At 34.7% G+C, this 22,558-nt stretch overlaps 1 protein-coding gene across 4 annotated transcripts in view; it reads left to right on the top strand.

Annotated features, from left to right (window-relative positions):
* Positions 1–22,558, top strand: part of Pi4KIIIalpha (phosphatidylinositol 4-kinase III alpha) — a 97,959-nt gene that overhangs the window by 30,451 nt on the left and 44,950 nt on the right. For 3 of the 4 annotated variants that reach the window (XM_069819620.1, XM_069819603.1, XM_069819628.1), the window contains 9 exons: positions 1,427–1,636; positions 3,901–3,972; positions 8,083–8,183; positions 9,535–9,691; positions 12,059–12,245; positions 14,315–14,501; positions 15,983–16,089; positions 17,690–17,849; positions 19,565–19,724. In XM_069819620.1, the coding sequence (XP_069675721.1) occupies positions 1,427–1,636; positions 3,901–3,972; positions 8,083–8,183; positions 9,535–9,691; positions 12,059–12,245; positions 14,315–14,501; positions 15,983–16,089; positions 17,690–17,849; positions 19,565–19,724 (1,341 nt within the window). The remainder of the gene's footprint in view (positions 1–1,426; positions 1,637–3,900; positions 3,973–8,082; positions 8,184–9,534; positions 9,692–12,058; positions 12,246–14,314; positions 14,502–15,982; positions 16,090–17,689; positions 17,850–19,564; positions 19,725–22,558) is intronic. The other variant, XM_069819612.1, reaches the window with a different exon arrangement.

The raw sequence follows: 22,558 nt of genomic DNA, 5'->3' as shown, positions 1-22,558 counted from the left end.
TCTTCATCTCAAACAGCAGAAATAACTAAAATGCTCTCTCAATTATTATCACTCAATAAAAGAATTGTATTCCAATAGATACCATCCCATTGTGGAATCCTGGGAAACGAGAATGCGGATGCTTTAACAAAGAAGGGCAGCACTGCTACTTACAGACCTGTTACTAAATCTACGTATTACTCTGTGAAGAGATTTATTAAATCTACAACAAACAAAATTTGATAACTCAATCCCAAGGGAAAAAATGGAACTCTCTGCATCAAAATCCACAGTTAATTCCCGATTTACCACGAAAATCGTCTGTAGCTGCATTTAGATTGGCAACAGGCCATGATTGTTTGGCCAAACACCTGCATAGAATTGGAATATATCAGTCCCCTAACTGCCCATTGTGCAACTCAAACCAAGAAATGGATTCGGAACACCTCAAAATCTGTGCTTCAGTGGCTAGTCATGATAATATCTTTGAAAAATATTGGAGTGCAAGAGGTCAAATGACTTTGTCAAACGCCTGGCATTAGAAAACAACAACAACAACAACAACAACAACAACAACAACAACAACTTACGGTTCACGCTGGATGTACTCTTATCAAACATTACTACTGTATACTGATTGTGTAAGTTTATTTACTCAGATACGAATGTTCTAATTTTTATTTGAAATATGTTTATGTCAATCCCTTTTAAAGCCTGTAAATTATTGAGCGTGAATATGATTCCTACTGCTGTATATCCATGTGTGATAGGTTCTGTAATTTGTAGTCCACCTCAGCATGGCTGTTTTACAATGGACATAACGTGAGACCTGGCAGTAGTATTTCATGAGCAAGAACCGTTCTCTGCTGCTCCACAGAGCATTCAGTTGCCCAGCCCTGATCTATCCATTGACCTGTTCCATCCTCTTTCTTGCACCAGATAGGACACTCACAAGAATCTGGACTCTCTGGTCATTATAGTGAAAGATCATTGCTTGAAACAACACAGCACAAGTCCACACCTGTGGAGTAACGGTCAGTGCGTCTGGCCGCGAAACCAGGTGGCCCGGGTTCGAATCCCGGTCAGGGCAAGTTACTTGGTTGAGGTTTTTTCCGGAGTTTTCCCTCAACCCATTACGAGCAAATGCTGGGTAACTTTCGGTGCTGGACCCCGGACTCATTTCACCGTCATTATCACCTTCATCTCATTCAGACGCTAAATAACCTGAGATGTTGATACAGCGTCGTAAAATAACCTAATAAAATAAAAAAAACACAGCACAAACATGGCAAGAAGCATGGAAGGACAAAGATCGTGTCCTTTTTGCTGGAAGTCTACATACAAATAGATTTGTAACTAGAGCATGACAGTTTGAGTATAAAATTTCACCAAGTTTATATTAACATTTTTTTTATTATAATTTTTATGTTAATTCTATTCTTCTCAGATCTTCCAAGTCCATTCACTCGCGATGTACAAGAATTCGTGAAAGGTCTGTTCTTGTCCGGACAGACAGAACTTCAAAGCCGTCACCATGATGCAAGTGAACGTGAGGACAGGGAAAGCAACTTTGCGACTGTGAACAAGTTCAAAGTCAATGTGATGGCGAACTCGGCATGTGTGGACTTGTTGGTGTGGGCCATTGGAGATGAAACAGGTGAGATTACATTGAGAAAGTTGCATGGTGAATGTCTGGAAGTAACCTACATGCAAAATGGGCTCTCTGTTAATCAACAAGCAAGTCTCTGCACATTTAAAGAATCACTTATTGTATAATATGTGACGTTACAAAAGTTACCGTAATTATTGTTGTGATATAATTATTTTAAGATTCTTATCAAAATTCAGTCCCGTATAGTTGAAGTTAAGATTTGAATCATTACGATTAAGGTCAACATAGGGGCTGTGGTTATGTGAAGGTGGCTGTCTTCATGGTTGTTGTGGTCGTCGTCATGTTCGTGATGGTGGTGGTAGTGGTGGTGGTGGTGGTGGTGGTGGTGGTGGTGGTGGTGGTGGTGGTGGTGGTGGTGGTGGTGGATGTCACTGTTATGACTTAAACGCCATCTTTCTCCTCACTAGTGATGGGGGTAACATGAGAATTGACTGTCACATAAAAGTTTAGCTCTCTCTCGCCACTACAATACAAGGGAAATGAATGGAGAACCAGGGATGACAAGGAGAGCAAGGAGAATACATGGAGAACAAGGGGAATACAAGGAGATCACGAGGAATACAAAGAGAACAAGAAAAATATAAGGAGAACAAGGGGATTATAAGGAGAACAATGGCAATACAAGTCATAAAGTTTTAATTATTACCTCGAAAAAATGAAGCTGCGCCAATGAAACTTGGTGATGGTTTTACTCCTTTTCTACATATTCACCCTTCTACGCAACACATTTTTCCCAATGATGGATGACTTGACAGAGGCCTTGGTTGTAGAAGTCTGCATTTTGGCTGTTCGGAAAACGTTCCACCTCAAAAATCACCTCGTCGTTGTTCTGGAAATGCCTGCCATGCAATGGTTTCTTCATCCGAGGAAAGAGGAAGAAGTCACTGGGTGCCATATCAGGAGAATACGGAGGGTGAGGCAAAATTTGATAGCCTAAAGAAGCAACATGTGTGACTGTGTCCTGTGCAGAATGATTTGGGGCGTTGTCATGAAGCAAAAGGACCCCCTTGGACAGCTTCCCGCGATGCTTCATCTCGATAGCCTCCCGTAACCTCGTCAGGAGATTTCGGTAGTATGCTCCTGTGATGGTTTGCCCCTTCTGAGCATAATCTGTCAGCACCACTTCTTGGATGTCCCAAAAAATACTCAGCATCATCTTGCCCGATGATGGTTGGATCTTCGCCTTTTTCGGTGGTGGTGAATCCACGTGTTTCCACCCCCCGTATTCTCCTGATATGGCACCCAGTGACTTCTTCCTCTTTCCTCGGATGAAGAACCATTGCGTGGCAGGCATTTCCAGAATGACGACGAGGTGATTTTTGAGGTGGAACGTTTCCTGAACAGCCAAAATGCAGACTTCTACAACCAAGGCCTCCGTCAAGTCATCCATCATTGGGAAAAATGTGTCACGTTGCAGGGTGAATATGTAGAAAAGGACTAACACCATCACCAAGTTTCATGGTCGCAGCTTAATTTTTTCGAGGTGATAATTAAAACTTTATGACTACCCTCGTACAAGGGAAGCAATGGGGATACAAGGAGAATAAGGAAGTGTAAAGAGAACAAGGGGAATAAAGGAGAACAAAGGGAATACTAGGAAGACAATGGGACTGTAAGGAGAACAAGGACAATGCAAGGAGAAGGGAAATAGAAGAAGAACTAGAGAATACAAGGAGAACATGGGAAATACAAGGAGAACAAGGGGAATACTAGGAGGATAAGGAGAAGACTAGGAGGATAGAGGGAATAAATGGAGAACTAGGGAATGCAACGAGGATAAGGGAAAGACGAGATAAGAAGGGGAATATAAACAGAACAAGGGGAATATAAGGAGAACAAGGGAACACACGGCCAACCCATGTGGGAGGCAAGAACTTTGCTAAGAATCGAATTTTTGCATACATCCTCAAATGCTACTATTTGAACCACAGCAAGTTAACATTCCTTGGAAAATGTCTTGATCATGTTGTTGCAGCATATTATAAGTCAGTAATGCGCTGTACTAAAATCAGTACGTTTCCTCCCATTTTTATATAGCATTCAATGTTTCATGTGAATATGTTATTGATGATAATTACATTGTTAATGGAATGCCTATAATTTTAATACCTTGATTAAAAGCAGGTTAAACAGAAATGTAGACAGACATATAGAGGAAGATGGTGCCAAGTTTGGTGATATCTTCAAGATGAAAGACCTTGTTAAACTATTAAACTGTCTACATTCAGTTGATGTCTGTTTTATTGCAGGAGGGAGTGGAGGCTATGACGTATCGTCTCTGCTCTCTGCTCTCTCTTCTCGCATCAATATAAAAGTTCAAGGTTGGATAACCTGATTATTGTTTGGAATTGTGAAATTGTGTTCGACTAACCTGATTAACAACGTGAAAGGCATGTTTTGTTTTCGGTGCTTTAACAAGTCGTTTGTTTTAACCTTAATTTTGAAAGCACTTAAAAAACACTAATGCAAGTTTAGATTCAGTGACTGAAAGCTCTTACATTTTTTGTACTAAAAATAAAGAATGCAGATTATTCTTTTATTGTAGTACAAATTATTTCTTTACAAATGATTAACAATATACATTATTGTGTTTAAAAGATAATTTTTCTTCTTAAGAACCTTTGGTAGTTTGCCAGCTGTTCCCTATGCTGTACCTTATCAAAAAAAAATTTAATTTTCTCCAGATAACAAACAAAATTTTCACCAGTCATAAAACAGATCCTGCTGAGTTGATTAATACCCACAATAAGTAACTAGGATTATATTCTTTTGGTTGACAATAATGATTAAACATTGGATTGACATTTTTTTTTTTTTTCGTTTGGTACCATTTTCCCAGAACTTAATGAAAATTTTTATACACATTGTTTATTAGTATTTTAACATTGCAGGTGAAAGCTTTTTTGACAAAGTTTAATAATGTTTTTCAATTTATTGATTAACATAATTATGATCGTAATTTTTATTAAGTTAATTAATAACTTAAAATACATTAATTAAGACTTTTTGTCAAAGAACCTTTCACTTACAATGTTAGACTCTAATAAACAATCAGTCTTACTAATAAACTATGGAGAGTTTTTATGCGAGACTTATGCAGAGTTGAGACAGAAAACGTTACTAATAAACTATGCATAAGCGATGGGTGTATAAGCAGCGTGTAACTATACATGGGAATTGCTTTTCACTAGTTATATACACGAAACTCCTTGTTTAAATGTTTTATATAGAGAAAAAATGGCCGTCCCGTAACAGCTGATCGTATCGATTGTCATTTTATGGTGATGGTTGCCTTGTAACCACAGAAGAACAAACCAAAGAGCACAGAATAATTATAATAATATTGTTGTAGCTGTACTCTTGACCAAAATATAGCATGGTAATCGATCAGGCCCAGTTGTACTATCGATACGTAGTGCAGCACACTAGCACGCACTATTGGATGCAATAGAGAACCTCAGATATTGTTACCTTTCGTAATGAAGTAATGACGAAACTGTGACATAGCTGTGTAACAGTTGTACTATTATACACGACGTATGTAGTGATTATTAGTAAGGAATTTACACACGACTTATAAACGAGCTATTCATTGTGTAAGTATAAGGTAGTTAAACATCTATATGAGTTTTTATTAGTAAAACTGAATGTGTGTAAACATTTCATTAAGTTGTGACAGATGGTTTCTGAGAAAATGGTACCAGACGGGGGGGGGAATGGAATAAAAAATATTATTATTGTCAACTGAAAGAAAATAATTCTGGTTGCTTATTGTGGGTATCAGTCAACTCAGCAAGATCTGCTTTATGATTGGTGAAAAATTTGTTTTTCTGCCTGCTATAGATCTGGAGAAAATTCAGTTTCTTTTGAGGTAAGGTAAAGCATATGGAACAGCTGGGAATCTCTACCAACAAGTATTCTTAAGAGAGGTTGTTTTGTGTGTTGTATTTTATCTATAAATATGGGGTGATTCAAAATGTTGTGCTCACGCTCACACTGAAGGGACTTACATAGGGATTGGAATATAACAATTTTGCAATAGGAAGTAATCCTGAATCAGTAAAAAAAAAAAAAAAAAAAGAAGAATTAAAGGTGTCCCCGTAACATGCCATGAAGGCATTTGGGGGGCATGGAAATAGAGCCCCATGCTTTCCATGACCTCGGCACTAGAATGAGGTGGTGTGGTCAGCACCACGCTCTGACCGCCTTTTACCCCCGGGAAAGACCCGGTACTCAATAATTTTATAGGAGGCTGAGTGAACCTCTGAAAGTTTGGCAACGAGAAAAAAATCCTGTCACCACCTGGGATCGAACCCTGGACCTTCCAGTCCGTAGCCAGCTGCTCTACCAACTGAGCTACCCGGCTGCCCAATACTGAATCAGTACAAGTCTGAAATGTTAGAAACTTTTTAATTAGTTTAATATACGACGCTTTATCAACTGCGGTGGTTATCTAACATTTGAATGAAATGTCGGGGTCCTGCGCCGAAAGTTATCCAGCATTTGCTGTTATTGGGTTGAGGGAAAACCTCGGAAAAACCTCAACCAGGTAATTTGTCCCAACCAGATTTGAACCCGGGCCCGATTGTTATTTGAACTATATGATGGGCAATACATCAATGAAGTAATAGTAATTTGTGCAAAAATTTAAATATGCAAAGTTACATGAATTTAACAATTAATTTTGAATTATACCAAAAATTGTTAGAACTGGCGACCACCATGTCCAGTTGTCCAATGCAGGCATTTCATCACTGAAAGAAACTCTGGCACACTCTCTCAAATACTCCAGACATATCCCGAACCACATCAGATACTTCAAATGTCCTGGCTGAAAGTTTCTGAGTCTTTCACAGGTGTCTTGTAAATTACACTTCTGATATGCGCCCAAAACAAGTAATCAAAGAGCGTAAAATCAGGGGAGCAGGCTGGCCATTCAATCAAACCTCTTCTTCTGATCCAACATCCGGGATATGCGAAATTTAAAAAGTTTCGTGCTGGTGCTCAGTTCTGTTGCATCCACATCCATTGACACACTGTAAGTGGCTCGTTTGTAACAGCTCTTTTAAAAAGTTGTTCTAAATCTCCATTTAAACGTGGTGACAGGAAGTAAAGCACAAAGTATGATACATCCACATTGTAGTTTCTGATATTATGGGCTTGTACTGACTGAAGATTACTTTGCAGCCCAAAGGGTTCCTATTCGATCCCTCTGCAAGCTTTTTCAGTTTGAGCACAACCTTCTGAATCAGTCAGTATATTTTAGTCATGATTTTTGTTTTGTGTTATATTTTATCAGGTAGTAATACTTTTTCTTTAGTATAAATAAGAAATGACACTCTGATGTGTTAACTGATGAGGTACTGATAGAGCAGAAGAAATGTAAGGATTTGTCTTATTAAGTTCTTTTTATGTTATTTTAATCAGTAGATCATTTTGTCTTTCTTTAAAGCTGATGTGTAAATTTTATAAGTAGTACTGTGGCAATGTTTAGGGACACAATGTCACTATCAAATTTCCTTAAAATATTGCATGACTGTGTGTGAAAGAAGATTTTGATTTTGCTTGATATTTATTCAGTATGATAAAGAGAAGATTTTTAAGAAATGTTAATGAAAAGGTGTAACATTTTTGTGTGAACTTTGTTAGGTTATGCCTTATTTAAGATTTACAAGACTATTATTATATAAAACTAAAAACAAATGGAAAGAGTCCACTGCTGTGGAGTAATGGTTAGCATGCCTGACCTTGAAACAAGCAGGCCCAGGTTCAAATCCTGGTTGGGACAAGTTACCTGGTTAAAAGTTTTTTTCCGGAGTTTTCCCTCAACCCATTAAGAGCAAATGCTGGTTAACTTCCGGCACTGGACCCTGGACTCATTTTGCTGGCATTTCATCTCATTCAGGAGACTCTAGATAACCATAGCAGTTGATAAAGTATCGTAAAATAACCAAGTAAAAAAAAAAGCTAAAAGTATTCCCTTTAGACTCTATGAAGACATGTGGGGGACATGAAGATAGCCCTGTACTCTTATAACTGGCATTAGAATGAGGTAGTATGGTCAGCATCTTGCTCTGACTGCCTTTTTATTACCTGGAAAGATCCAGTAGTAGCTGATTGGATCTCAGGGCCATTCTAGAATTTTGATAACCAGAGTCCAGTAAGGTCTGATATGCAGAACATGTAATCGATCAACCATCATGATTCATTTCGTTAGTATCACTTTAGTTTTCTTAATTTTGGCTTTCCTTTTGTTGTCATACTTTGGTAATAAATAAAATTAATTACACAGTTTCTTGGAGTATGTAGTTATATAATGTTAAGAAAGATACGAAGTGGAAGAAAAATAATAGTGTGTGCAGTGTGAGTAGTAGTGTAGAATTCATAGAATCGCAACATTGTGATGGTTCTAAGATGTACTTTTCCACCAGGAGCTGACAGCTTGTGTGGTCGTCTGACAGAGAAGATAAATTGTAACCATGGACATAAGCTGGTGTTAGCTCATATGCCTCTCCTCATGGTGTGCTTAGAGGTAGGTTGAAACTGTTTCTCAGATTTCATATTTTAGAAAATGTGTTCCATACTAGTTGACTGGCTTTTAAGGAACCCGAAGGTTCATTGCTGCCATCACATAAGCCCGCCATTGGTCTCTATCCTGTGCAAGATTAATCCACTCTCTATCATCATATCCCATCTCCCTCAAATCCATTTTAATATTATCCTTCCATCTACGTCTAGGTCTTTTTCCCTCCAGCCTCCCAACTAACACTCTATAAACATTTCTGGATTCGTCCATACGTGCTACATGCCCTGCCCATCTCAAACTTCTGGATTTAATGTTCCTAATTATGCGTAAAGTTCTGCATTGTGTAACTTTCTCCATTCTCCTGTAACTTTATCCTTTTAGCTCCAAATATTTTCCTAAGAATCTTATTCTCAAACACCCTTAATCTCTGTTCCTCTCTCAAAGTAAGAGTCCAAGTGTCACAACCATACAGAACAACCAGTAATATAACTGTTTTATAAATTCCAACTTTCAGATTTTTTGACAGCAGACTAAATGACAAAAGCTTCTCAACCGAATAATAACATGCATATCCCATATTTATTCCGTGTTTAATTTCCTCCCGAGTGTCATTTATATTTGTTACTGTTGCTCCAAGATATTTTAATTTTTCCACCCCTTCGAAGGATAAATCTCCAATTTTTATATTTCCTTTTCGTACAATATTCTGGTCACGAGACATAATCATATACTTTGTCTTTTCAGGATTTACTTCCAAGCCTATTGCTTTACTTGCTTCAAGTAAAATTTCCGTGTTTTCCCTAATCATTTGTGGATGTTCTCCTAACATATTCACGTCATCCGCATAGACAAGAAGCTGATGTAACCCATTCAGTTCCAAACCCTGTCTGTTATCCTGAACTTTCCTAATGGCATATTCTAGAGCGAAGTTAAAAAGTAAAGGTGATAGTGCATCTCCTTGCTTTAGCCCGCAGTGAATTGGAAAAGCATCAGATAGAAACTGGCCTATACGGACTCTGCTGTACGTTTCACTGAGACACATTTTAATTAATCAAACTAGTTTCTTGGGAATACCAAATTCAATAAGAATATCATATAAAACTTCTCTCCTAACCGAGTCATATGCCTTTTTGAAATCTACAGTATTAGTAAGTGATGTACTGTACCCTCCATCATAACAACAAACCAGTAGATTACGTTAGAACTCACTAGAATTCTGAAGGTAATGGATATAATATCGAAACTAGTCAATCAGGTAACATAACACTATAATTTAAATATTAATACAGTGAAATTGTTATTTGTTTAATTTGATTAACTTAGTGGTTCATCAGTAAATATTTCTTTTGTTATATAGGGCTTAGGGAAATTAGCTGAAAAGTTTCCCAACATTGCGAGCACTTCAATATACTGCCTAAGGGACTTCTTGGTTACACCCAGTCCTATTCTTTTTAAACTGCATCGCCAACAGAGTGAGAGTGCAGCAAAGGATAGCCAGAAACTAAAAATAACAGGTAAGATGACCCATGTATAAGTGTATATAGATTACTAATGTTAATAAGGTATTAGTTACTATGCTTGCCTTTGGATTTAAGATACACAGATTCGATCCTAGCTGATGTGGGGTTACCACATTTTTCGTTCTTGAAAGAGAAACACTGAATCACACTTGTAAACTAACTCTTCACAAAAGAAAGTGTATCATTATTTTGAACTGTGACTTTCAGCCGAAATAATGAAAGTTTTAAGAATGAAACCTATCTATACTGCATTAACACAAATGTACTTATCGGTAGATGTTGAATTAAAATATCAGTATTTTAACATACAGATTTTAACATATTACTATTCATTATCTTAAAACATATAAATATTGTAACATATTCATATGTAATATTTTGAAATACATACTACTCGTTATTTTAAAACAAATTAGTATTTTAAAACTTATCAATATTTTAACATACTAGTATTTATTGTTTAATTACATACTGTATTACTATTTTAGCATATTAATACTTAAGGTTGCGGGTTCGATCCCGGCCCAGGTCGATGACATTTAAGTGTGCTTAAATGCGACAGGCTCATGTCAGTAGATTTACTGGCGTGTAAAAGAACTCCTGCGGGACAAAATTCTGGCAAACCGGTGATGCTGATATAACCTGGGCAGTTTTAATTTTAAATGTTGTAATATATTAATAGGCCTATTTAATATTTTAAAAACATATCAGTATTTGATATTTCAACATATTTTCTACTTCATATTTAACATGTTACTATTTAATATTTTAAAACATATTCGCATTTATATATATATATATATATATATATATATATATATATATATATATATATATATATATATATATCAGTGTTTAATATTTTAACATATTAATATGTAATGTTTTGAAACATATGAATAATTTGACATTATCAATATTTAATATTTTAAAGCGTATGAGCATTTGAATGCATATATATTTACTATTTTAAAACATATCAGCATTTTTATATATCAGTGTTTAATATTTTAACATATTACTATGTAATGCTTTAAAATATGTAATTAATTTAACAGTATTAGTATTTAATATTTTAAAGCATATCAGTATTTGAATGTATTTTTATTTAATATTTTGAAACATCCGTATTTTTACATATCATTGTTTAATATTTTAACATATTATTATTTAATGTTTTAAAACATATAAATAATTTAACATTATTAACATATAATATTTTAAAGCGTATCAGTATTTGAATATATTAATATTTAATATTATAAAACATGTCAATATTTGAATGTATTATTATTATTACATGTTTTAATATATTAATAGACCTAGGTATTTAATGTTTTAAAACATATCAATATTTGAGCACCTATATTAATACTGTACCTATATGATATTTCTACATATTTTCTACTTAATATTTTAAAATATTACTATTTATTGTTTTAAAACATATCAGTATTTGAATATATTAATATTTAATATTTTAAAATATGTTAGTAGTTTTAACATATTTACATTTAATATTTTGAAATACGTCAATGTTTTTTTTATTTATTTATAGTCACTTTAACTACTAGGTCATATCATGACTTGTCTGTAGTTTACTGTTGGGAATGCTTGTTATCATTTTTGTACTGTGTCAATTATCCCATCGTAATTAGAATCCAATCCGGCATTGCCTTTATTTAACTGAAAATCAGTTATAATCAGTTGAGAAAAACCACGGAAAAAACCTTGACTAAATTTGTCAGTACCAGGAATCGATCCTGGGATCTCCTGGATGCGAGTCCAGTATATTTCCACTTAGCCATCTCGCTCGTTATGTGTAATATTTAATATTTTAGCACATTTCAAAATATTAATACTGTACTTAATTTTTTTAAACATGTTAATATTAATAATAACATATTTATTTTATTTTATTTATTTAATGCAGGGCTGTAGAGGTTATCTTTAGCCGTGATAATGGCAACATGCAATAATAATAACATAGGCCTATTAATGTTTAATATTTTGAAACATGTCAGTAGTTTAATATATCAATGTTTAATTTTGTTAAATATATCAATTTGTTTAACTTGAGTTATATTTTAATAAATATACAGTTCATCAAATGTTACAGCAGTTCTTTAATCAATGTACTGTATTTATTACTGTGCAGTCACGTTCTAACAAATCTTTTACTTCCTCAGCAGTATAAATTAAAATTGTTTCTATAGTAAAAGTTTAAATAATCCGATTGTTTTCGTTTTGATAACTGTCACAGCTTTGTGAAATGAATCAAAGTACCATTTTGCTTTTATTTAATTATGTTACTAATCTGTTAACAGTGTTTGCAGTTATAGTATAAAATTTGTTTCATAGTTCAAGGCAAGGAGATGGAGAACACAAGTACGAACAGTAGCCAGACGGCATTTGAGAAACTGCGAGATGCTGCCATAGAGAACTTGTGCATAGCTCTGCAGGCTGCATACAATGTGGACCCTTACTGTGTGAGGGCGTTGGTGGCATCTGTCTCCAATAGACTGTTTACAGCAGAGAAATCCGACAGGTATGAGCTGTATATTATTGTCAGATTATGTTATTTGTGTATTGTTGATTGAATTATAGAACCGGCTTCAAATTCTGGTGGTCATTATTTTATTTTACATTAAAGTTTGTATTTCTTGTAGCGTAAAAAGAAATCTGTAGGGGAGAATTTGTACTCAGATAAAACATCAGAATGAAAAAGATAACGCATAAATATAAAAATAGATGAAAAGAGGCAAAATTTGTTTTGCCAATTATGATGATGAAGACGATAATAATAATAATAATAATAATAATAATAATAATAATAATAATAATAACAATAACAACAATACTAACAATAATAATAATAATAATAATAATAATAATAATAATAATAATAATAATAATAACAATAATAATAACAATAATAACAATAATAATAACAATAACAATAATAATAATAATAATAACAATAACAATAACGAAATCCGTGCCAATAGAAAGATTCAAGCCAACAGACCACACACATTTCTTTTCAAGAAGAACAAGAAGTTTCAGTAATAGACATAGCAGTACCCTTACATCACAACATACAACACATGTATGCACAAAAAATCAACAAGTACATGGAATTAGGCTAAAAAATCAAGGAGATGTGGAAGGTCACCCGAGTCATTATACACCCAATAGTACCCTCATACCGAAGACATTAGTCCAGCAGCTACACTCTCTACATCTGCAACATATTTTACCACTACTTCAAAAATCAGTAATGTTAGACACATGTCACATTGTCTAACATTTCCTAAATGATGAATAATTTGTGGTACTTGATGTAAATCCGTATCATTAAACCTTGTACCATTTTTTTCTTTGTAGAAAAATGACAAAAATCAGCTCTTATAATGATGATGATCAGAGACCAGAACTTTGGCAGAATGTCTTTTTAAATGTGTTAAATCTATCTTCATTTTGAAAGTAAATCTGTACAAATTACATCTTTTTGATTGAAACCTCACAGTTTTATGTTGCCCTTTTCTGCCTTTTTTAATATAAATGCCTGATTTACAAAATAAATGCTTTTTTTGCCTTTATTTTATTATGTATCTATTATTTATTAATCTATTATTAAAAATTGCGTACAGGTATATTTTAGTTTATTTCTATAACTGCTACAATGAAAGTGACTTCACCGAATGTATATTATTGTCTTTCAGTCAGTTCATATTCTCTTTGTAACAATGAGTGCTGCTGTGTAAGAATGTATAACAGTAAGCGTTTTTTATCGCTTGTGTTTATTTGACAAGGCAACAATGAGTACGGGTCTAACGTTATTTTTAACGGTTATTTTTCTTTCAGTTTTCACTGTGACATTGTTGTAGCTAGCTAAATATTTCAAATCACAACATATCAGTACAACCAAACACAAAAATGCACTTTCCAAGGCTACTGGGAAGAAGATTTCTTTGCTTCCAACAGTAATTGCAACATCGAGTCGAAAATCTCAATTTGCATTCAACTTATGTAAAGCTTTTCTTGCTGCCGAAATCCCTTTGTGGAAAGTGCAAGGTTGTGGGTCTAGTGCAAGGTTTTAGTAATTGCCTTTTATTGCGTATTTCAGCTATTTATAATGCCTTTTTGCCTGCTTATTTTAGTTATTTATGATGCCTTTTTGCCTGCCTATTTTAATGATTCATAATACCTAAACTTCCGGTCTATGATGACGATGATGATGATGATGATGATGATAATAATAATAATAATTTTAACTTTTCTCAATTATGGTGATGATGACGATGTTCTTTATTATTATTATTATTATTATTATTATTATTATTATTATTATTATTATTATTATTATTATTATTATTTTTTTTTTATTTTTATTATGTGGTACTATAATGATAATGATAATTTTGGATAGGATTTTTGTGCACTATAAAATATTATTTCTACTTCGTATAAAATATTTCACCACGTCCCAAACCATCCCATCGACCTACGTCATTCACATGCCATTGGCAGATTATTGATATGTATAAGAATATAAATAAAGTTATAAAATTAGACGCGCATTCAAGAAGTTTAAAATTTTCTTTTTGTTTACAGTGAATCATCCTTAATTTCTACGAACATTGTAATCATGTTGGGTCATGTAGCAGTAGCTCTGAAGGACACACCCAAGACTACAGATACTATCCTTCAGTTCTTCCAGCAGAGATTCTGCAGAGTACCATCTACTCTTGACATCCTGATTGTCGATCAGTTGGGCTGCATGATCATTTCAAAGTGTGAGGTAAGTTGGCATACGTTTAGTAAATATTATTTTGAATGTATAGAGTTGCATTATGTTCATTTTTCTTACGTTTGGAATCAGTAGTTTGTTTGTTAAGCAGTATCATTTATTAATAAAACTATATTGAATGTTATCTTAATTTCAAAATACTGACATAAAATTAAACTACGAGAATCTCCACTATGAGAGTGTGGTGAAATTGGTGATATTAACCATATCTTACTGGATGTATGCTACATGCTCATAAAGATAATGCTTTTGGAAGCAAGTGATCATATAAAAAGAGCTATGGCCCTTGGCAATCCAATTCAATTTTATCCAACCAAGAACATAAAATCTGTAAATCTATTAACAATACTTAGTAAAATTGAAAATGAAATTATGAAACTTACAGAAGTATCGTTGTCCTCTACAGAATAAGGACTAAGATTTGAAATCAAATAAACGAAGATGTCAAAATTCAGACCATCACTGTTGGATAGGATGTCTTTAAATAAATAATCACAACAGTAACTGCATTCATTTCGGCAACACGTCTCATGAGGTCATAGAGGCCTCTGTCAGACAAAGCAGAAAACAAAGTAGAAAAAATTAGGGCAAGCCAATGAAGGCCTGATCGAACAGAATGCAGACTGTCCACGCGGACTTGGTAGACTGTCCGCCGCAAACTCTGTATTATGTTAGATTGCATTATTCTAGTCAAACAGCACGTGGCCCAACACCGCGGTCTAGTCTGGTTCGTGATGGACTGATAGAGAGTTGTGTTTGTCCATAGAATTCGCAGCAGACCTCTCGTAAAAAATGGCCAATGAAACAAAAAATTTAATTGAACTTGTGTGGGAATATGTGCATTTATTTGATACGCAGCATCCAGACTATAAAAATGTAGCGAAAAAAGTGAATCTTGGAAATTTAGTTTATTACACAGTTTGTGAAATTTGCCTAGTTTCTCTCTTTTTTAATTTATTTCATACACCTCTTCCGCTTTGATGAATGACTCAAATCAAACAGAAGAAGCAATTCTTCTTCATTTGAGGAGCTGTTGGACATGGTAATTAATCTAGGCTAAAACAAACGAAAGTAAAAGTACAATTACAAACAAATTTAGAAAAAAATCGAAAAAATGTGATGAGTACTGCACTTGGCAACAATTGTTTCCACACTAGTTCGTCCTGCTCTGTTTGACTACCCTAGTCCATGGTGGACTGTGGTCCTCCTGTACGCGCGGACAGACCGCATTGTATTTGATCATGCCTTGACTGCATAATATTTGAGTCTGGATAGAAGATTCAACTGGAGAGGGTGAACTGGATTGAAATATTTTGAACAGATGATTTCTTTCTCAATACAGTGTCTCTTTTCTCTTCGTTTATGTTCTTTGCATTTCAGACTTTTAGTTGCTGATATATTATAATGTATTATTTTTCACCTCAGAGCGTCAGGAAACTGAAATTGTAGTCACTCTCATTTTTTTGTTCCAGCCCCAAGTGTACGAAGAGATAATGCGTATGTTCACGATGATCACAGTGGAGGCTAGTAATGCAGCTTACAGTCAGTCTGCTACTGATGACCGAAAGAGCCAATATAGGTAAATGTTTAACTTTTTATGCTTACTGTTTTATACACATTTTGATTACACACTTTTAACATTTTATTACTAATGATATGTTAAATTTAGTAAATAAACAACTTCTTTAACTTTTCTATGTTAATTTATTTTCCGATGGCAAAACTGCATCAACGCTGCTGGGGACTGTGTAAGAAAATGATGTACTCCTCGGAAAGAGGGCATTGCAAACTTTCTTTTGAGTGTAACATCTTTTACTTTCATCAATTTCCATATTTACTCGCATAATAGACGCACTTTTTTCCATAATTTTTGGATTAAAAATCCAGAGTGCGTATTATAGGCGGGCATGAAACTTTAGGAGAAAAAATCATAACTACTTGACATCCTACGTTATAATCACAGTTGGTTTCGATATTGGACATTCAAGTAATATTGAAAATGATCGATTGTACGACTTCGAGAGCATTGATATATTGAACGCTAATGAACAGTAATAATGTAAAGTGCGTAATATACGAAATCAATAAAAAATGTAGTACAGTATAACCTAAAACTGAATACAAATGAAGCAAAAACTAGGTATACTTGGTAAAGGTAACACTACCACTATTCTTACCTTATTCACTATTGGTACTGGTTTCACTGTCGCTGTCATCCTCTACTACAGCTGCATCGTCCTCTGCTACAGAATCACAATTGAAAATGTAATGCATACATAATGCGGGAATTTTTTTCCCTACGTATACATTATGCGATGTCGTCTATTATGCTGTAAATGAGTTACAACCAAGAAGGCAGAGCTTATTGAACAACCCTCGTAATTACAGTAGTTTTCAGTTTATTTTTACATTAATAAACAAATATCTGTAATTTTTTGACGTAAGTTTTATGTGTAACATTTCAGTTGTCTCTTGGTTTTCCACATGGTCCTTGCTGAGTTCTCTTATTATTTGATAGGATGCATTTGGACTGTTGCAGTTTAAAATCTGGTAGTCAAATGCCAGAAACCACAACTATTGTGAATTTTTTTTACATAAATACGTCTATTTCGAAGGGTCACTGTGACTAAAAGCCTAGATCATATATGTAACAGATATGTCGGGCTTATAGGCTTTGAGGTAAACAACTTTTGTCAGGTTTACTATGCTGCCATCTAGTTGTTACATAAGGAGTCACGTCATAATTCCCATTTGAATTGCATTAGCGACTGTGCTGCCATCTCGTGTTTGTTTACGGCGGACGGGTGGCGATCCTGGCGGTTGTCTTCAAAGTGTTACCAATATTAACGTAGCGAGGAGTTATCTGTTACATATATGATCTAGGCTAAAAGTAATAATTTTAAAAGAAGACCTATTTACGTCAAATTCTTCAGAACAATCAATTTTTTTACTTTACAACTATCAATTTTTTTACTTTAATTTATAAATAAATTCTCTTTACTCATCTGTTCTGTATGTAAAATACCTTCTGTTCGTTGAGTGGAAGATTTTGACATGCCTCTCTTGTGATTTGTTGTTTTTTTCCATCAAACATCTCTTAAATGGTGTAAAATGATTAAAAGCCTTTACAAATACATTCACGTGTCATTGTGTGGTTGTAACACAACTTGCGATTTCAGACATGTGTCAGGAGCAGTGGTGAATGCTTTGGCAAACATTGCTGCCAACCTGCAGGGTGAAGCAGAAATGAATGAACTTCTTGTAAGGCTGCTGGAATTATTTGTGCAACTTGGTTTGGAAGGGAAAAGAGCATCTGAGAAGGCGCCAGCTGCACTTAAGGTAAATGTGACAATTCACTTAGCACTGATTTGATTTGATTTCTTGTTCTATAACAGGAGATGAATGTTCCATATTTGCCCGAATATAAGACGACCTCGAATTTAAGATGACTCCTAGTTTTCCAAGGGTTTCTCAAGGATTTAATTTTTTAAGGTATTTTTGTTGATGAATTCACAGACAATCTATTATTAACTATGGTTCTAGAACATAATAAAATTTCAAGTTTACTTCTACAAAATAGATACCAGTAGATCCTCTTGATGAAATGAAAATGGTATCCTTGTAGGTTTTAACAGTCCAAAGGACCCCACCTTAGACGACACAACAAAACAGCTCCCCCAACTCGAGACAAATTCTATTTTATCGACATCACTCCTATTGACGTAATGAAAACCATCTGACTCATCAAGTTGAAAGCCCAAGGTCTGAACAACATTAGCATATTACTCATACAGAAAATACAAGACATAGTAATGCCTACAATTGCACACATATTCAATAGTTCCTTAATCACTTCAACTTTCCCTAAAATATGGAAGCAAGCTTTCGTTCTTCCTCTTCCAAAAGTCAAAGTTCACACCGACCCAAATGACTGTAGATCAATAACCATCTTTGTCAGCTATATCAAAAGCACTGGAAAGAATCGTACACCAACAACTTACTGACTACAGGAATGAACATAAATTATTCGATAAGTATCAGTCAGGTTTCAGAGCTGGACACAACACAAGCACTGCTCTACTTAAAGTGACTGAAGACGCATGCACGCACGCACACACGCACGCGCGCACACACACACACACACACACACTCACTCTCTCTCTCTCTCTCACTGTATTTTTCTTAACACGAAAATTTAAGACGACTCCTCCCCCTCTCATTTTTCACACGTAAAAATGAAAAAAAAAAAAGCCTCGTCTTATATTCGGATAAATACTGTTTATTTGTAAATTTGTGATATTTTCAATTTGTTTGCCTTTTGATAAATTTAAAGAGTGTTTATTATTGAGCTCACATTTAGAAGATCATGTTCTCGATCATCTTTCTGGCATTTCAATCATTGCTGCAGAATCGACACTAGATGTCAGAAGTCTTTAATAGCAAAATTATTCTTATTTTTATTATTTAAAAGTATAAATATTACTATTCAGGTATGAAGCTGTTTACCTTAGAAATTTTGTTCTGGACTGTGCTGATGGGCTCTTTTTCCAGACCGCAGAAGATGCTTCTTTTTCTGTTAAAAGCTTCCTTGGCCATTGGTACCCTCCTTTTGACTTCGTGGCAGCAGCTTAAGTTACTACCTATAGAAAACCCCAATACTGCTCACAGCTGTCATTTAGCAGCTACAGTACCATATCCCTTAGTATCATCTCCTTTTCTAACTACGCCCTATCGTCAGCAAATCTAATGCACTTTATTATTTCTCCTACTATCACCCATCCCATGTTCTGAAAACAGTTCTTCACTAAATCCTCCAAGTAGATGTTGAACAGGGTAGGTGATAAAGGACATCCTTGTCGTATTCCTCTCCCTATTCCACTTCCCTCTGTCATTTCTTCTCCTATTCTGACATTATTATTATTATTATTATTATTATTATTATTATTATTATTATTATTATTATTACTATTATTGTTATTGTTGTTCTTACTACTGCCTTCCTTATCTCCAGTGATCTCATGTATGTGATTTAATAGCACGCTTTTTATTTGCAGGCATCAAGCAGTGCTGGTAATCTGGGTGTTCTTATACCTGTGATTGCTGTATTAATGCGGCGACTCCCACCCATTCGAAATCCAAAACCTCGACTTCACAAGCTCTTCCGAGATTTTTGGCTCTACTGTGTAGTGATGGGTTTCACTGCAGCTGACTCTGGTAAAATATTTTGATTTTTTGTCCTTGTGAGCCCTATGAAACTGTGAAAATATTAATTTAAATTCATAATCATTGTTAAGGTACACAGGAGCTTGCAAGCAGGTTTCTTGCAGCAACAACCATCACTCTGCCTACGAAAAGTGCAGCATAACTGTTGGTGAAAAGTAGTCATTGTTGGATTTTTCGTTGTATGTTAAGAAGGTACTCACACCCATTTCATAGAAGCTTCTAGGCGTGCCTAGCATTTCCTTGAAGGATTTGAATTTATGTGTAGGTGTTCTTGGGAACTTGTACGAAATGGAACTATAAAAGTTGGAGATTTATGCTTCGAAGAGGTGGAAAAATTCAAATATCTTGGAGCAACAGTAACAAATGTAAATGACACTCAGGAGGAAATTAAACGCAGACTAAATATGGGAAATGCCTGTTATTATTCGGTTGAGAAGCTTTTGTCATCTAGTCTGCTGTCAAAAAATCTGAAAGTTAGAATTTATAAAACAGTTATATTACCGGTTGTTCTGTATGGCTGTGAAACTTGGACTCTCACTTTGAGAGAGGAACAGAGATTGAGGGTTTTTGAGAATAAGGTTCTTAGGAAAATATTTGGGGCTAAGAGGGATGAAGTTACAGGAGAATGGAGAAAGTTACACAATGCAGAGCTGCATGCATTGTATCCTTCACCTGACATAATTAGGAACATTAAATCCAGACGTTTGAGATGGGCTGGGCATGTAGCACATATGGACGAATCCAGAAATGCATATAGAGTGTTAGTTGGGAGGCCAGAGGGGAAAAGACCTTTGGGAAGGCCGAGACATAGATGGGAAGATAATATTAAAATGGATTTGAGGGAGGTGGGATATGATGGTAGGGACTGGATTAATCTTGCGGGCGGGCTTACGTGAGGGTGGCAATGAACCTCGGGTTCCTTAAAAGCCAGTAAGTAAGTAAGTTCTTGGGAACTTAGGGGAGAAATTTCTCTTATGATTTTGAGATAAAGAGAGGGATTTCTGATTTCATCAAACAAGATGTAACCTTTTTCATTTCCTTGTCTCAAATAAGACTCACTTCCTTTCGTTTTAGTTACATTTGGATTTCATTATCCCTTTAGAAATGGTGATATCAGAATATTTCTAAAAAAAAATTTCTTTTTGTCTTGAACGACTCAATTTTCATAAATGTACAGTCCATGAAAAATTGTTACTATAATGCGTGTTGTACTTGTGACATGAAGACCCTCAAGAGCTGGTTGTCAGCTATTTATCAACTTGTTTGTTGCACCAATGTGACAGAGCATTGTTTATATGAACATGAAGTGTAGCTATAATCTTTTCACTGTTAGGATAATCCTAAGCATGTGGCTGTCATATTCGTTGTTGGCTCTTAGTTGAAACACTCAAGCGGCACAGGAAAATAGAGTTCAATATTTGAGGACCATAACCTTCATTTTAAGAGGAAATTTGAAGTTTAGTTGGTAAATACGATAAAACATAACTTGACTTGTATGTGCAACATCATGTAAAAGGAAAGGTACTTTTATATTTATTATGAAAGCAGATGAATACAAAGAGTAATACTTCGATAGTCTGTTCTTGTAATGAGTTGGCATCACTTGAGCTTGATCTTGTCCACGTAAACAGATGTAGTATGGCTTCTGCATCCTCAGTGGGTGTGGTTAAACATAAGAGAGGAATAACAGCTTTGTCCGAAGGCAACTGACTTCACGAAAGCTGAAAATAATTTAACTAGACATTCCTAAGCAGTGATGTTAGGCCTACTTCGACGAGTAACGGGAAATGTTTAACATGAAACATCATGTAATGAGAGTCAGTGGGTCAAAGCTGTGGCCAGTCAAGCCCTCGCTTCAGTCACATACTGTTGTTTATTGTGTGTGTATCTAATATCCATTCACTTCACTTGCGTGATTCGGGTCTGTTGCTTACTGTAGGATTAAGCGAAAAGATTATGCCGATACTTGATTTAGCAGTACTACAACGAGAATTTTCCTCAGAAGTATGTTGTATAGCTTAAAAATGAAACTTTAATACGGTATATGTGTTTATTTAATGCACTGATTTTATGAAACTGATATTAGTATTTTGTAAATATAATAAAATCTTTTTCTGGAAGGTGAAGTGGAACAGGTACCTTACATTATGTTTGAACTTTTTATTTTATATTTTAGCACGAAATAAAATAGTATAATTTCTATTATTCAATTTGCATTATTACAATGGTGAACCTTTAATGTTCTTCACATGATTCATTTGTCTAAATAGATCTTCATCTATCATCGAATTGAATTCATTATGGTAACATCTGATGGAAACAGTATAGAATTAATCAGTGTTTTACGTGATTATTAAATAAAATAAAAGAAAAAGGTATAATTTTAACAGTTGAAACAGCAGTTTTAGTTTCATCTTCTCTAATTAACTGTGTCGGAATTAATTGTTCCTCAACCAAAATCTTCCGCACCAGATCGGTACTTTATAAATTTTATTTTATTTCATTTCTTTTGGGGGGGGACGCAGAACAATAAGCTCTCTCCAAGTGGCCGAATTCGGAAACTGTTGTAATTTTTTTCCATAACATAAAAAGATGAAAGAAATGAGGAGATCAGTGATCTGCAGATAACTATATTTCAAAGCAATTAATTTTTATAATCATTATGCATAATTTTATTTGGGAAGCAAAGAAAGCACTGTCTGGGTTTCTAGAAGAATGAGATACTTGCATATTAGTCTTTGTACACTAAATCATTAATTTATTCACTGTCCAAAAATAGACAGCAGAAGTGCTGCAGATATGCTCCAGGATTCATCGAGACGAAT

This window comes from Periplaneta americana, chromosome 1, assembly GCF_040183065.1.
Source record: "Periplaneta americana isolate PAMFEO1 chromosome 1, P.americana_PAMFEO1_priV1, whole genome shotgun sequence".
In the NCBI taxonomy this organism is placed as follows: Eukaryota; Metazoa; Arthropoda; class Insecta; order Blattodea; family Blattidae; genus Periplaneta; species Periplaneta americana.
Note: the sequence above shows the minus strand (reverse complement) of the source record. Positions and strands in the feature narration are given on the sequence as shown.